The sequence below is a fragment of the Pongo pygmaeus genome, chromosome 2 (genome assembly GCF_028885625.2).
Source record: "Pongo pygmaeus isolate AG05252 chromosome 2, NHGRI_mPonPyg2-v2.0_pri, whole genome shotgun sequence".
NCBI classification, from domain to species: Eukaryota; Metazoa; Chordata; class Mammalia; order Primates; family Hominidae; genus Pongo; species Pongo pygmaeus.
In genome coordinates this window covers 41,620,854-41,637,537 of record NC_085930.1, presented here as the reverse complement: position 1 = coordinate 41,637,537, position 16,684 = coordinate 41,620,854, and the positions used below count along the sequence as shown (strand labels likewise).

Sequence of the window (16,684 nt, the reverse complement as noted above, 5' to 3'; positions counted from 1 at the left end):
CCCCAGCCCCAAACTCTCCAAAGTTTTCATTGCAGGGATGCTGAACTCTTACTCTGTTTGCTTTGCAGCAACCAGAGGTACCCTAAGCTTCCTCAAAACAATAGAGGCTCAATGGTTGTTGCTGGTGAATCAAATACTTGACCCATTTGTTGTAGACATTGTTACATCGATGTGTAATATCAATTTTTAAAATATCTGCACAAATATTAGTAGAAATACAAAAATCCCTTTAAAGAAATCAAATGAGTAAACATGACTATGATAATGCAATCATCCTTGAGATTTATGCTATTATCGTTTTGTACATGTACCATTTGTTCCTTTTATAAAAAATGCATAGCTTTACTGCTGCTAACATTATGATTTCTTTTCTGCTGGGGACACTGCTTTTCAAGGTCTTTTGTCAAGTTTATAATATGTCCTATGTTTTTGTACAGTTTTAAATAAAGAGCTTGTTTTTCAGGTTTCAGATAAAAGCAACACTGATGTTTCATTGAAACAAGAAAAAAAGGAAATTCCTCTTTTAAACCAAGGTAAAAAAAATCAGCTCGTATATATATATTAGCTATAATGTTTGAGATATTTTCAGTATGGCTTGACAGCCTGATATATAGATCAGAAGTTTGTCAGCAACTTGGATTTTAAAAAATTAAGTTTGTTGTTCTAGAAGTGAGAGGAGTAGAGAGAGGGTGAGCTGCCAACCTTGTGTGTTTTGACGGGGCAGAGAGACACTTTCTGGCTGAGGACAGTGTCCCCAGCACTGCCACACTGCCTGAAATTTCCATAGACTTATGCCACTCTCTGTCTTGAATTCTCTTTCTAATTTTGATTAGGATTGATATCAGGTCAATAATTTTCAAAATCTGTTTTGAAAATTATGATGATGACAGTCCCCGTTTTTTCATCTTTTAGTAACTTTCTGCTTTTCATGATTCTTCTGAGGTCCCTAAAAGTAGTTCAACAAACACGTTTATTAGTTTCTTCATGCCCAGGGGATGTAATGTGTCTCAGGTAAAAGACTTGAACTTATTTAAGGCATGAAGTTGCCATCTTATAATATTCAATGCAGTAATAATTTCGTGGATAGAGAAGCTGAAAACAAACTGGATTCAAAATATTTTATTTTCTTAGTGTTCATTATTATTACTGTAATTCTTTTATTATGCATTCTAATGTTATTATGCCATTATCTTTTAATTTTGATATTATACTATTGGACCCAAGAAACACATCCATTATTTTCATTGTCTTTGTCTTATTTTGAAATAAGTTTTAAAGATCTTAGTCTTCTTAGTCTCAGCTCATTTGGTCTCATCATTCCCAATCCTTTTCTTTATCAATCCATGCCATGGTTTTATGTTCTCTTTTGGTGGCACGTTTTTCCTTCCTTCATACTTTGTTGCTTAGGTAACCTAATCAGCTATTCATTCACAACTTTATGTTTGAACCCATTAGTGAGGTCCCTAAGAAATCACACTTTTTCTTTTTCATCTTAATTATAATAATTTGCAATTCCACCATCAGGATTTCTTTTGTAAGGGTGTCTTAATTTTAAAGCCAATCTTTTATAGACAGTTCAAACTACTACTGTGCCTTCAAGTATGGTTCTGTTGGATTTCCAAATTGTACTAGAAAAATTGCTAATACAATTTTATCCTAAAATTAATATTTAATTTTAAATACTCATCCTAGGTTTGGCAGGAACAAATTGTGAAATGTTTTTAAATGACTATTATTTTGAATTAGCTGTTGGGTTAAAAATTTTCACTTTGCATTGCAAGTCAGTGAGTAAAACCAATGGTGCCTACAGCATGGTTGGAAAACATCTGTCCATTCATTCTTTTTCCTTAAAAGGGTCAGGCAGATCCTCAGCCATTTACCCACCATCTAGAAGTTTGCTTGTTGATGTCCTCTTCTACTTAGCCTTCAATAACCCTAAACTTCTTGGTAAAGGTTTACTTGGTGGAACAAGATATCTGGACAGTTATAATAAAGACTTCTACATGGAAGAAGGACACATTGACTCATTGCTTATACTGTCCCCAAGACACTCTTAAAACAATCCAAGTGGATCATAGAATTTCTGTTTTGCTGTGAGCTGGAAATAAATCACCAAGCCCTGTGAACCTATAATTTTGAGGTCCTCTGAGTGAGAAGACTAACTAAATGACTCTAGGTCTCTTCCTGCTTTAAAGTTCACTTTCCTACTGGAGACACATTTTTCACTGGGATCTGTCAGAATGTCTTTGAACCTGAACCCCAAATAGGAGAGAGTGGGATATTAGGGGAAGATGGTTGTCTTGGTAGAGGCTGGTGAAAGCAGAGAATCAACAGTTCTGATCATACTCCAGGCTCTGGTAAAAAATGTCCATTTAAAAATTACCAAAAAAAGTTATCTGTACCAAAAAAAGTACAGATAACTATATATACTACATAAACTTTATTTTAAAACATTATAAACTACCTTAAGAACATATTATAAATCTCGTTACAACTGGTACAGTTTTATAAATGGGTGTTTCAATACAAATCCATATTATACAGAGGTAGTTAATGAACCGCTAACATTTCTTTTGGTTCAGTTTATTGTGTGATCATCCAAATGTGATTGTCTGTCTATGTTCTTTTGAAGAAAAACAGGAGCTGTGCAATGATGTTCTAGCAGTGAAAAGAAGCTCTTCATTACCTAGCTGGAAAAGGTGAGTGTACTACAATTATACAAATTCTAAGTGAGTGCAATTATACTGCTGAAAAGTAATTACCAATGTTTAAATGCAAGAAGAAAGGAAATAATAGCAACAAAAGCAATCAAGAATGGAACCAAATTTTACAACAGAGACGTGAAAGAATTAGCAATACACCTTTCCCCCAAATCTTTTCATTTCCTTCGTGAAGAATTGGAAATAATGAAATGGAGCTGGCTTAACTTCCTACCCACAGCAAGTAACCAATTCAAATTACTTTAATGTAGTCAAAGAACTGAAAACGTCACACATATATAAGGTATGATTATGAAATCATTAACTGATTTTTTTTCTCTGTGGTTCATTATCTTATTGTCATACATACATGTAATTATAATCATTGTGTGCTAGAATTTTCTTGACATGAGAATTTTATCACTTTTAAAATGAAATCAGCTGAATGTTTTGGATATCCAATAGAATCAAAAGAATGTTTTAAAGGAAGCAAACTCTTATCCTCTGTACAAACCCATCTAAGCTGCTTTCCAGGCGTTCAGACCCAGTTTCTCTGAATCCAAATCCTGTGCTCTTTGCATAGGAGCACACTGAATTAAGAGCAAGAGAAAACAGAGAGGGGCTATTTTCCTGCACTTGCTGACAGGGTAGTGAGTCAATCCAGCACTCAAACCTCATCACTTCACTCTTCCACTCCAAAGCCTTTTCAGCCCCCACTACTTTTAAGGTAAGTCACAAACTCCTTAGCATGGCACAAATCCTCTTCTCTCCTGCCTCTACTTTTAGCCACCACTTTGCTTCCCAAAGGTTCTAAATTACTAGTAGTTCTGTTTTATCACATCTTCTCATCCCCCCTTTGTCTGTACCACTTCCTTTACTTGAATGCCCTCAGCAACTCATATGCCAGTGTCAGTTACCCTTTCATTTAAGTCTCAGTTCAAGTGTTCCCTTCTTTAGGGTCTTCTTGACTTTCCTCGCCAAACTCAGGTATTCACAGAGTCACTGTTGCAATGATGAGATTATATTGTAATTTGTTCCATAGTTATTTGTTAAATTCTGTGTTCTGACGCGCAATGGTGAGCAGTGATCCCAGTCAAGTGAAGTTATCTGCTTGAATCTCTGTCTTCCCGTTGCATACAGGTTCCTAAAGGACAGAGGCCTTCTTGTCTTCTTCATAATTCTAAGCTTTTGAAAGATCTTCTCTGACAACTCCATCTAAAGTACCCATCTCATTTCTGACAAGTCACACTTTTATCATCCTGTTTTATTTTTTTCAAAGCGTGTATTACTATTTTAAAGTATCTGCTTTACCACCTATTTCTTTTTACCATTTTTTAATTTTAGCTTGCTTATTTTCTCTATTTTTCACTAGATGCCAATGCACTCCATGAGAGTAGGGACTGTCTTGCTTATCCCATTGTCTCTGATATCCAGAATGACACTGACTCATACTTGGCACTCAGTAATATTTGTTGATTAAATAAGTGACGTAATTTTTTTCCCCAGTGCTGTTGCCAGGTCTTCTCATGGCCAATACTTTGACTTAGAATTATTTATGAGAATTTGCTTTATGATTTAAGAATCATCCAAAAACTAAAACACATTTGTGTGTATGCAAGTGTGTGTATGCATGTATATATTATTTCATGTAATACTTTTTGGTCTTTATGAGATTCTTTTTTTTGTAATCACTGTTGACTTGTAAATACAGTATGAATGTTAGAAACAATCCATGAAAAACAATCTTTTTTTTTGCATTAAAAAAAACCAAAATCAGTATATTCCTTTATGTGAATTTCACGAAGAGGCAAAAATAATCCATGTAGATAGAAATCAGAATGGTGATTGCCAAAGTGGGAATGGGGTGAGGATTGACTGGAAAGGGGCCTTAATGACTTTTTGGGCTGGGGAAAATGTCCCATAACTTGATCTGGGTGATGGTTTCTTTCTTTCTTCTTCTTTTTTTTTTTTTTTTATGCTTTAAGTTCTAGGGTACATGTGCACAACGTGCGGGTTTGTTACATAGGTATACATGTGCCATGTTGGTTTGCTGCACCCATTAACTGGTCATTTACGTTACGTATTTCTCCTAATGCTATTCCTCCCCCTGCCCCACAATCCCACGACAGGTCCCCGTGTGTGATGTTCCCCACCCTGTGTCCAAGTGTTCTCATTGTTCAATTCCCACCTATGAGTGAGAACATGCAGTGTTTTTTTTTGCTATTGTGAATAGTGCTGCAATAAACATACGTGTGCATTGTGTCTTTATAGTAGCATGATTTATAATCCTTTGGGTATATACCCAGTAATGGGATTGCTGGGTCAAATGGTATTTCTAGTTCTAGATCCTTGAGGAATTGCCGTACTGTCTTCAACAGTAGTTGAACTAGTTTACACTCCCACCAACAGTGTAAAAGCATTCCTATTTCTCCACATCCTCTCCAGCATGTTGTTTCCTGACTTTTTAATGATCGCCATTCTAACTGGTGTGAGATGGTATCTCATTGTGGTTTTGATTTGCATTTCTCTGGTAACCAGTGATGATGAACATCTTTTCATGTGTCTGTTGGCTGCATAAATGTCTTCTTTTGAGAAGTGTCTGTTCATATCCTTCACCCACTTTTTGATGGGGTTGTTTATTTCTTGTACATTTGTTTGAGTTCTTTGTAGATTCTGGATATTAGCCCTTTGTCAGATGGATAGATTGCAAAAATTTTCTCCCATTCTTTAGGTTGCCTGTTCACTCTGATGGTAGTTTCTTCTGCTGTGCAGAAGCTCTTTAGTTTAATTAGATCCCACTTGTCTATTTTGGCTTTTGTTGCCATTGCTTTTGGTGTTTTAGTCATGAAGTCCTTGCCCATGCCTATGTCCTGAATGGTATTGCCTAGGTTTTCTTCTAGGGAAAAACAATCTTAATGGAAGAAACTTATCAAATGCATTACTAATGATGGTGATGATAAAGATGATCATAACAACAAAAATAGGTATTATTTACTGAGCACTTACACTAAACATTGAGCTACATTCTTTGTATATCCTCAGTACAACTCTATGAGGTAGGCCCTATTATTATTCAACAGAACAAGAAACAGAGGTTTAGAGAGGAATCTCCTGTGCTCTGTCTAGTATAGTACTTTTTACCCTTCAACCTCAATGCCAACATGAATGAATCATCCCTAAAATGGTTAAAGAAAAAGACTTCTTTAATAAAATGTCAGCATAAAGGAGGTTATAACTAATGAGCATTCAGAGATTGTGTAAGTATTCTTTAACAGGCAATTAAGCATTAGTTTATATAATGTTCTTAATCTTAAAAAAATCAGCAAAGTTAGACAGTATTATTAATGCCAAAGAGCTGTTGACAGTAGAAGAACATTCCGTTTGATATAAACTGTTATCCAATTTTAAAAGATCTTCATCTTATAAACATGTAAAATTCTCTAGAGCTGTGATCTTAATTTATGGACATAAGCATGAAAGGATTACAAAAAAAAAATCTTTTTATTACTTGACAAACAAAACCCTTCATGATCTGACCTCTACCTGCCCTCCCCAGCTCCATTTCCCATGTTATACTGCCCCCAGACTCTTGTACTTTTTTTTCCCTATGGTACTGAAAGCTTTAGTCTCATCAACAAACTATACATCCTTACCGTGAGTTATTTTTCATGCTGCAGCCATACATCTTTTTAAAACCTGCATCGGATCACCTCGTTCCCATGCCTGAAAACTTCCAATGGTAGTGCCCACTCTGCTTAAAAGAAACTCTAGTTCCCTCCCCATGCCCACGATGCCCTGCAATCCCAACACTGACCTCTCTCATATCATCTCTTTCCATCTGCTTCCTGCTCACTCCAGCCCAGTGGCTCTGAACATTCTTCTTCCTCTTCCAGATCATGACTAAGTATTTCTCTCAACTTACTTTGTTCTTTTTCTGTTTTATTTCTATGCTTTTCTCTCAGGCTAAAATAACTTTAGTTTAAAAGTCTCTTGCATTCGTAGTTAAGTGATTTTTTCTGGTAGTATTGTAACCACATCGCAGGTTCACTTGCCCACTGCTTGCAGAGTCTAATTAATAAGAGCTAGGTCTGGTGTAAAGAAAGTGACTTTTTATTCCAAAGCTAGCTTAGGGAAAGAAGTATGGGCTTCCTGCTTTAAGGGTACAGCTTCACCTTTGTAGCAGAAAGTGGACACTTTTAAAGGGGGCCTATCATGAATGGCACCACAGGGGAGGAGGTGAGCAGGTGGGTGGGTCCCCATGCTAGCTTGGTGCCTTATCTACTGGGCAGTTGAGTTAGCATTTCATGGGCAGAAATAGGTTGTAAAGGTGGCTGAAAACTCTCTGGGTGGGAGAGAGTTTCATAGTGGGACTTTGGATTGTAAATCAACTGTTATCTCTGGAGGCAGTCTCCTGGTGGCTGAAAGTTCCACTCTGGAGCTTCTAAGCATAAAGTTACATGAACTTGCCCTCTAGGGAGTTTCTGGTGAAGGGGAGGTAAAAGGTTATAATTGTATTTCTACAGGACTATGTAGGAAGTGGGGAATGGGGAAATGGAGAAAAGAGAAAATAAAAAATAATAGTAACTCATTTTCTTTTTCCTAGAAAAATGGGGCTACTTAATTACAGTATGTTTTAATTTGTTGCTTTTTAAGTATATACATTGTAGATTTTTGCCGTATGGTTACCATCAGGCTTACAAAAAATATTGTATAGTTGTTTAACAGGTTTAAAAAGTCTCTTTCATCAAGTGAGAGACAAGTAGTATATGACTTACTGTTAAAAATAAATTATCACCAATTCCATTTAATTGGTACTACCTAAAAACTTTGAAAAAATATGTGACTGGAATAAATATAAATTCTTCTAATTAAGAATTTGTTTCATGTAACTACAGTGGTGGCAGTTTTCAGCATTACACGTATGTTCTTGTTCTCATTTGTTGTATATGAACATTTCACTCATTTTTGTATATTAGTGTTTCTGAAATTATTAATACCTAACATGATTTCTACTTTGAAATGACAAACCTCAGCTTGCTCAATGTGCCGATGGAAGATGTGAATCTAAGTTCTGGACACAAAGCCAGAGTTTCTGTGAGTGGCGGTTGTAAAGTTGCTTCTTCGCCAACGTCTTCTCAAAGCACACCTGTCAAGGAAACAGTGAGAAAACTGAAGTCTAAATTAAGGTAAAGATATTTACTCACATATTTCCACATGCTTTGTTTAACTTTCTAAGCAGTGACAACTCCTGTTGTTTTCCCTACTGAGTTTTAATGATACTGAATAAATTCAGTAGAGTGACATTATGACTTGTCTCCTAACTGTGCTGATTTAGATATACTATGGGTTAAATATCCCTTATAATAGAACTGGTAACTGCCTGTTGTTACATAGTCTGGCAGTATGGTGGACATTAGTCTTCTCTTGAATGTAATAAATAATTTTTACTGAATTTTCTTTCCTTTTTCCCCAACAAAGGCTCGTATGACATTGCATGGCCTTTTAAAAAATCTGGGTTTTTTTTTGGTTTGTTTTAGTTTTGGATAGTGAACTTATTGAGGGAAATTGAGTTTTACTTGTTTTGTTCTGTGTAGAATGTTAACATTTGTGGACATGGTATTTGAGGAATTTATTTATTTATTTATTTATTTATTTAATTTTATTATTATTATACTTTAAGTTTTAGGGTACATGTGCACAATGTGCAGGTTAGTTACATATGTATACATGTGCCATGCTGGTGTGCTGCACCCATTAACTCGTCATTTAGCATTAGGTATATCTCCTAATGCTATCCCTCCCCACTCCCCCCACCCACAACAGTCCCCAGAGTGTGATGTTCCCCTTCCTGTGTCCATGTGTTCTCATTGTTCAATTCCCACCTATGAGTGAGAACATGCAGTGTTTGGTTTTTTGTCCTTGCGATAGTTTACTGAGAATGATGATGATTTCCAATTTCATCCATGTCCCTACAAAGGACATGAACTCATCACTTTTTATGGCTGCATAGTATTCCATGGTGTATATGTGCCACATTTTCTTAATCCAATTTATCGTTGTTGCACATTTGGGTTGGTTCCAAGTCTTTGCTATTGTGAATAGTGCTGCAATAAACATACGTGTGCATGTGTCTTTATAGCAGCATGATTTATAATCCTTTGGGTATATACCCAGTAATGGAATGGCTGGGTCAAATAGTATTTCTAGTTCTAGATCCCTGAGGAATTGCCACACTGACTTCCACAATGGTTGAACTAGTTTATAGTCCCAAGTCCCACCAACAGTGTAAAAGTGTTCCTATTTCTCCACATCCTCTCCAGCACCTGTTGTTTCCTGACTTTTTAATGAATCCCATTCTAACTAGTGTGAGATGGTATCTCATTGTGGTTTTGATTTGCATTTCTCTGATGGCCAGTGATGGTGAGCATTTTTTCATGTGTTTTTTAGCTGCATAAATGTCTTCTTTTGAGAAGTGTCTGTTCATGTCCTTCGCCCACTTTTTGATGGGGTTGTTTGTTTTTTTCTTGTAAATTTGTTGGAGTTCATTGTAGATTCTGGATATTAGCCCTTTGTCAGATGAGTAGGTTGTGAAAATTTTCTCCCATTTTGTAGGTTGCCTGTTCACTCTGATGGTAGTTTCTTTTGCTGTGCAGAAGCTCTTTAGTTTAATTAGATCCCATTTGTCAATTTTGGCTTCTGTTGCCATTGCTTTTGTTGTTTTAGACATGAAGTCCTTGCCCATGCCTATGTCCTGAATGGTAATGCCTAGGTTTTCTTCTAGTATTTTTATGGTTTTAAGTCTAACGTTTAAGTCTTTAATCCATCTTGAATTAATTTTTGTATAAGGTGTAAGGAAGGGATCCAGTTTCAGCTTTCTACATATGGCTAGCCAGTTTTCCCAGCGCCATTTATTAAATAGGGAATCCTTTCCCCATTGCTTGTTTTTGTCAGGTTTGTCAAAGATCAGATAGTTGTAGCTATGTGGCATTATTTCTGAGGGCTCTGTTCTGTTCCATTGATCTATATCTCTGTTTTGGTACCAGTACCATGCTGTTTTGGTTACTGTAGCCTTGTAGTATAGTTTGAAGTCAGGTAGCGTGATGCCTCCAGCTTTGTTCTTTTGGCTTAGGACTGACTTGGCAATGTGGGCTCTTTTTTGGTTCCATATGAACTTTAAAGTAGTTTGTTCCAATTCTGTGAAGAAAGTCATTGGTAGCTTGATGGGGATGGCATTGAATCTATAAATTACCTTGGGCAGTATGGCCATTTTCACAATATTGATTCTTCCTACCCATGAGCATGGAATGTTCTTCCATTTGTTTGTATCCTCTTTTATTTCATTGAGCAGTGGTTTATAGTTCTCCTTGAAGAGGTCCTTCACATCCCTTGTAAGTTGGATTCCTAGGTGTTTTATTCTCTTTGAATAAAATACTTTTAAGTATTGGAGTGCAACTGAGTTGTGTTAAGTTAGTGGTACATAAGCTGAACTGGTTCCAGACTATTAAATTTTATCAGATGATCCTAAACATTGGAGTAGTATTACATTTCAAATCTCTTTCAATAATAATAATAATAGCAATAATATTAGTAATAATACATATTTGTTATGCACTTACTATATGCTAGGCACAGTCCTAAGGGCTTTGCATATGATAGCTCAGTCATCTTACAACAATCCTATAAATAGATATTTTTATTATCACCATTTTGCAGATGAGAAAACTGAGACATGTAGAGGTTAAGTAATTTGCCTAGCATTATATAACACTTAAGTGACAGAGCTTGGATTTGAATCCTGGCAATCTGACCTCACAGTCCTTGCTCTTAACTGTTGAAATGTGATGCCTTGTTTTTGGTTTATTGTTGTGTATGTAAACTTGATAAGGCTGACTCCATTTATTTCATCTCTATAAAATATAAACATGCTTTTTGTTATCTTAGATTTTTAAAATACCAAAAATAAGTTTTAAAAAGAAAGTAACTTTTTAACATTTCTGCCAGTTGTTAAAGGAAAAGGCCATGAAAATACATATACTAGCAGTTGAGGTCTGCCAAAAAACATTATTAGAGCTGTGCCATTTCCATTTCATACTGGTCTTTTACTGAGTTGAGGAAGACAGTTTTGGTCAACCTCCAGTAGGAGGCTTGCTCTTCTCCTTAGCTAGGACTAAGCTAATTAACTAGGTTATTGTTTAAAAAGAACAGCTGGATGACCAGGTAACTCTGTGGACTCCTGCCCATGTCTACTATGTTTAGAAAGAGTAGAGTTGTATCAACATGAGTCAAAGATTTTTCTTAGTAAAAATTATTTTGTTGAGAAAGGAATATGACTATGGAGTGAAATGGAAATGGCCCTTAGCTGGAACTTTTCAAAGCTTGGCCGTCATTTATAGAGATGGTGTTGATTTAGTGGTTCAGCTCACTTAACTGAACTCTATAAAAACTTTGAATTCAAACTTGCAGATATAGATGTGGATTCTACAGAAATTCATCTGAGATGGGCTTCATAGCCAAGCTTCTGAATGAAAGTAACAACTTTGGAAGAGATCTTTAGGATATTTATTTCTTGAATTTTTGAGAAGAAAGACAATGTTAAACAAAGACAAATTTCTGATTTTATTATCAACTCTGGGGATAAAATTCTGAGTAAATGCTTCAAGAGAAGGACTATTCCTGTTCCTAAGGGGGACAGAAGTCCCACTGAAATGGCAGCACTTGGTTCAGGAGTTGCCCCAAATGCATCTACTTGATGCAGTGGATACTAGTGAATGAATCCAGGTTTATTCCTATAATTTTGTGCTTCGTGTCTCCTGGCCCACCTTTAAATGTACTTTATAGATTCCTGGTTCACTGTGTCTGTTCTAGGGGAAATCTCAAGTTTGAGGATAGAGAGAGGTTTGATAAGACGTACCCTCAAGAACAAAGAAAGTATTGCTGAAGAATATCATTCAAGAAAGGGACTCAAGACAGTAAAACTGAAGTAATTTTTAAAGAGTTCTTAAGCATCTACAATCAGACCCTACATATGTGATTTTTGGTATCCTATAGGTTTATACGAATCTAATTGCTTTCCTGAATTAATTTTACAGGAAAAGGGAAAGGCCTGTGTGTTTGTGTTTAGAGACTGCAAGTTGCTGGGTAATTTGTCTTCCTCTCTAGTCAGTCTTACAGACCAGAATCTGCAAGGGAGAAGCTATTTAGGAGCAATCCGATGTGGAAGAAAGTAAAAGGCGCAATACCAGGGAGTCCAGGAGGGAGATAGACATTGAAAGAGGGTCCAGGGAACTTGCTTGGGCCTGGTGGGGGGGTGGGGGTGTCTGTAATAGCCAGGAAATCAGAGAAAATAGGAATAATTCCTCAATCAAAGAGTTTCCATAAAGATTACATGAAACTATGTGTAGAAAATGATAGCAGTGCTTAGCACAATTCTAGTACTTTATAAAGAATAGTTGGATTGGCTGGGTGCGGTGGCTCACAACTGTAATCCCAGAACTTTGGGAGGCCAAGGTGGGTGGATCACTTAAGCTCAGGAGTTTGAGACCAGCCTGGGCAACATGGCAAAACCCCGTCTCTAAAAAAAAATACAAAAATGAGCTGGGTATGGCGGCGTGCGCCTGTAATCCCAGCTACTCAGGTGGCTGAGTTGGGAGGATTGCTTGAGCCCGGGAGGCGGAGGATGCAGTGAGCTGAGATCACGCACCACTGCATTCCAGCCTCAGCAACAGAGTGAGACTCAGTCTCAAAAAAAAAAAAACCAAAACAAAGCAAACAAAAAACCCCAAAAACAAAAACAAACAAACAAACAAAAAAACACCAAGAAAAAATACTTGAATCTGACCAACTTTTTGGTCAGATATTTTCCCAAAGAAAAATACAAAATTCTCTGGTGTATGGTGCAGGTGGCCTGGAATACTTCCTTCACATGCCCCCATCTGCTACACCTGGCTAACTCCCACTCTTCCTTTATGGCTACTGAAATATGAGTTAGCACCCCTTCTTCTGGTCTCCATGGTGCACCTTTCTCATTGTCCTCCAAGCATTTATCACATGGTATTGGAATAGCTTGCTTTCTTGTCTCTATTTCCCCACTAGGCCAAATCAGTTCAGTAAGATTGTATTGGGTTCCTAGCATGGGGGCATGATCCCAGGCTCTGTGGGGCACTGAAGGTCAAAGGTGTTTTAGTAGAGGTTTAAAGAATGTCTGTGGAATTAATGAGTTGAGAAAATGCAAAATGGCAAAAGGTACTGTGATTTCAGTAAACATGAAATCGTGTTTAAAGATATCTATTATGTGTCTAATTTTAGAAATAATAGTACATGTGTAAGACAGTATTCAGACTATAGATGATGTTTGCTATAGATTTTGAAATAGAGATGCCACAGATAGAAAGTAATTGAGAACTAATCCAGAACTTTTTCTTGCCCCAATCTTCCCCTTTGGTTTCTCCCCTTCCCTAGTAAATGTTGCCATCTAATATTTATTTGTCTAAGAGCGTATTCTTAGGGGATTTCTGATTTGCTCTAAATTTAAAGGCAAAAGAATTTATACTCACAATGGAAAGAACCAATGCTCTGAAAAGGTTTCAAGCCTGTGGTGGGGAAAGGGAGCCTGAATTTGAGGAGAAGCAAGGTTTAGTTTGTGTAAAAGTTCTCTCACCCCTCCTGCTCCAACAAAACGGCCATAATGTTGACCCAGGTCTTCTTTCCCAGGAACTCCTGTTACAACTTTTCTTTCTATGCCATATGATTTCTTCTCATCTCATATACCTGGAAGCTGCCCCCCCTTTTTTTAATCCCATTCCTACCCCATTTATCTTCTTGCTAGCCAGGTAAATAACTCTAAGGAGTGTTGTATGTCATATTTAATGTTTGGGCAATGCCAAGAATTTTCAGCTTTTTGGTTTGAATCTCCTTGACATTATAAATGTGTATTAATACAAATAATATACTTAAAGTATGAGGAATGTAAATTGTGTAAGAAAGAGCTGTTTTCTCTTTGGTATACCATATTATTTTACAACTGGAAAAATTTTGCAAATCCCTTAGATAATATACATGAGGCTCTTGGAATACGTCAGCATTAGAATACTATACACTTTTAAGATGTGGTGGCTGTAAATTTCTAGATCTCATATTCACCCAGGAATGAAATATGTGTCATATAGGTGATTAATCCTAGAAAAGCTGTCACAGTAGAAGGATGGGTGCTATTGTCTTTTGACAAAATGAAGCCCCTGTCAGAACAATGGCCACCACTGTTAAGAAAGAGCAGGGTCCATGTATGATTTCTAAGAGTAGTCTTGGAGTCCCTTGTGCAAAAATCACTCTGGAGACTTAAACTCTTTGGTTTTTCTCAGGAAAAAAGTCAGTAAGTCTGTAGTCAGCCTAGTTTCTTCCAGGAGATTTGCAATGCTGAGTTCTCTGCAGAAGAGAACACTCAACTAGGTACAGGCCTTTCCTGGACTGGTTGTTTATGGATTGCAAGGCATTGTGAGGTTGGCTGGTCTCTTTTCTTTTTTTTTTTTCTCCCACCCTCCCTCCCTTCCTTCCTTCCTCTTTCAGTAACCTTTTTATTTTGAGATAAATGTATGTTCACATTAAGTTGTAAGAAATAATGCTGAGAGATCCCCTGTACCCTTCACCTAGCTTCTTGCAAAAGTCTAGAACAGAATCACAATCAGGATATTGACATTGATGCAGTCAAGATACAGACCAGTTCCTTCGCCAGAATGGTCCCTCCTATTGCCTTTTTATAGCCACACCCACCTTCCTCTCCCCAGACTGTGCTTTCTGAAGAACAGTTTGATGTCAATGATAAAAACAAAATGTTTCGGGGGGAACTAATGTTCATCTTTGCCAGGATATTTAATACCCAGGAGACAAACCCAGTTCTGACAGATGAGTGCTACCTCTGTTATCCTAGTATATTCCCATATCTGCTGTGCTTGTATTCCTAGGGAGACTCTTCTGTATTTTTTTCCTGAGTATCAGCTACCATCAGAATTGGAAGAACCTGCATTAAGTTGTGAGGTAAGCTGGTTTTTTTTGGAACTGTGAGGGAATGATAGAATAGCCTGAATCTCAGTGAAGAAAAATGTAAAGTGTTTCCAATAAGAGGACCTAGAGTGGCTTAAGTGAATGAAGATAAGCGTCTTTATACCAAATGGTGATTCATAATTAAAGCTATATTTGAAATCATTGTGGCTGTGAGTTAAATAAGGTGGAAAAGATCTTACAGACAGATAGTTGCAGAGATGAAAAGAAACAGGACATAGTCCCTGACTTCCCTCTCCCCCACCAAAAACAGAGTTTCTGTTCCTTAGGTACATCTCCTCAGCTGCTTATTATGAGGAGCTGAGCTGAGGATTGGGTAGGTCAGGCACATTAGGTATCCAAAGCACTAATCTTACTGAAATCACCAAGACATCACTGAGATAGATGAAGAAAATTGTGTTTACCAAATCTCCTCTCAGTAACAGTACCAGATGTGATTGGAAAGAAAACTTTGAGCAGCTACTTGGGGTGCAAAGAGCAAGCCTCACATCTATTGGCTATGCTTAAGTAACAACGAGTAGTCTACAAAGGGCTCCCGCAGGGCTGTGGTGAAGTTGAGTGAGGTGCACATGCCTGACAAGCTGCTCAGCAGAAGTGGAGGGAAGAGCTGCCTAGTGCAGGAGGGTGGGAGGCTTTTCTCCACCTCCATGCTCAGTGTTGCCTGTGGAGATGATGGATACACTTGGTCTTGGTGAAAGTAGCACAAATTATGAATGCAACAGAGGGACTATATGAGTCTGATCCTGGGCACCATCCCTAATTTTCTAGTCTGTAATCATTGTTTCTGTCTCTTTACCCTCTACTCTCACCTCATCCTCTCCCGTGGGGCTTCTGATTCCACAGCTGAACTATGACTGTTCTTGTCAGGGCCACCAGTGACCTCTTGATAAGTGCAGTGTCACTCTTACCTGACCTGTCAGAGGCCTTCAACCCAGGTGACCACTTTCACCTTCTTGAAGCACCTTCTTTGTGTAGCTCCTGTGACTGCACACTGCCCATTTTATTTTTTATTTATTTTTATTTTTTTTCTTTCCTCCCTCCCATCTTCTTTGTGGAAGCTCCTGTTGTATGTGGTTTCTCAGTGTTGGCATGTCTGAAGGCTCGTTCCTGGGCCACTTTCTTTTCTCTATTAAATGCTGTTTCTAGGTAACCTCGTCTAATCTCTAACTTTAAAATATTAATACTACCCCCACATGCCAGTGAGTTCCCCATCTGTTTCTCTGACACTCCCTTCCAAGAAACCCAGACTCCAGCTGCGCTCTTGACATCTGCCTTTGAATATTTATTATTTTATCGCTTAATTTTCCCTCACCTTGAGTTTTGTATCTGCACAATTTTTTAACTGTGCTGTATTCATTTATGTAAGCTGACTTAATCCTTTTTTGGAAGGAAGCAAAGTATAATTTAGTTAATTAATTTAATTATACCCAGACTTAAAAGGCCCATAGTACCAATGTTGGCCAGTTCTAGGCTTTGATGCTTTTTACACTCAATGCTTGTGTGATATAACTCTGCTGTAGACAGCACATTCTCTAAAAGCTAATATCCTGTTCTATTATCATTTATGAAAACAGCTGGAGCAGTGCCCAGAGCAGATAAACAAAAAGCTGAAAATGTGTTTCAACCAGGTAAGCTTCCTTTCAGTATCACCATTTATATTCTAAATGATCCTGTGTTCGAAAGGATAAATAATGTACATTTCCAAATGTTAGGTTTGAAAGGAAATCAAATTTGCATTCACTTATCGAGACTTAGATTAATGTATAGCATATCAGGTGTCATAAAGCAACATATTTTTGAATTTTAAAATACTAACATTTCTATAACATAAAGCTATGAAACACTTGGAGTAGGACTGTATCATGAATAGGAAACAGGACATTCTGAGCTTTTAAGAAATATTTTCACCGAATCCTCAAAATGCTAGACTG

At 37.3% G+C, this 16,684-nt stretch overlaps 1 protein-coding gene across 9 annotated transcripts in view; it reads left to right on the top strand.

Moving 5' to 3' along the window:
* MORC1 (MORC family CW-type zinc finger 1) overlaps positions 1 to 16,684 on the top strand; it is a 169,201-nt gene that overhangs the window by 141,341 nt on the left and 11,176 nt on the right. For all 9 annotated transcript variants that reach the window (XM_054481556.1, XM_054481553.1, XM_054481554.1 and 6 more), the window contains 5 exons: positions 464 to 533; positions 2,633 to 2,699; positions 7,733 to 7,885; positions 14,657 to 14,729; positions 16,328 to 16,381. In XM_054481556.1, the coding sequence (XP_054337531.1) occupies positions 464 to 533; positions 2,633 to 2,699; positions 7,733 to 7,885; positions 14,657 to 14,729; positions 16,328 to 16,381 (417 nt within the window). The remainder of the gene's footprint in view (positions 1 to 463; positions 534 to 2,632; positions 2,700 to 7,732; positions 7,886 to 14,656; positions 14,730 to 16,327; positions 16,382 to 16,684) is intronic.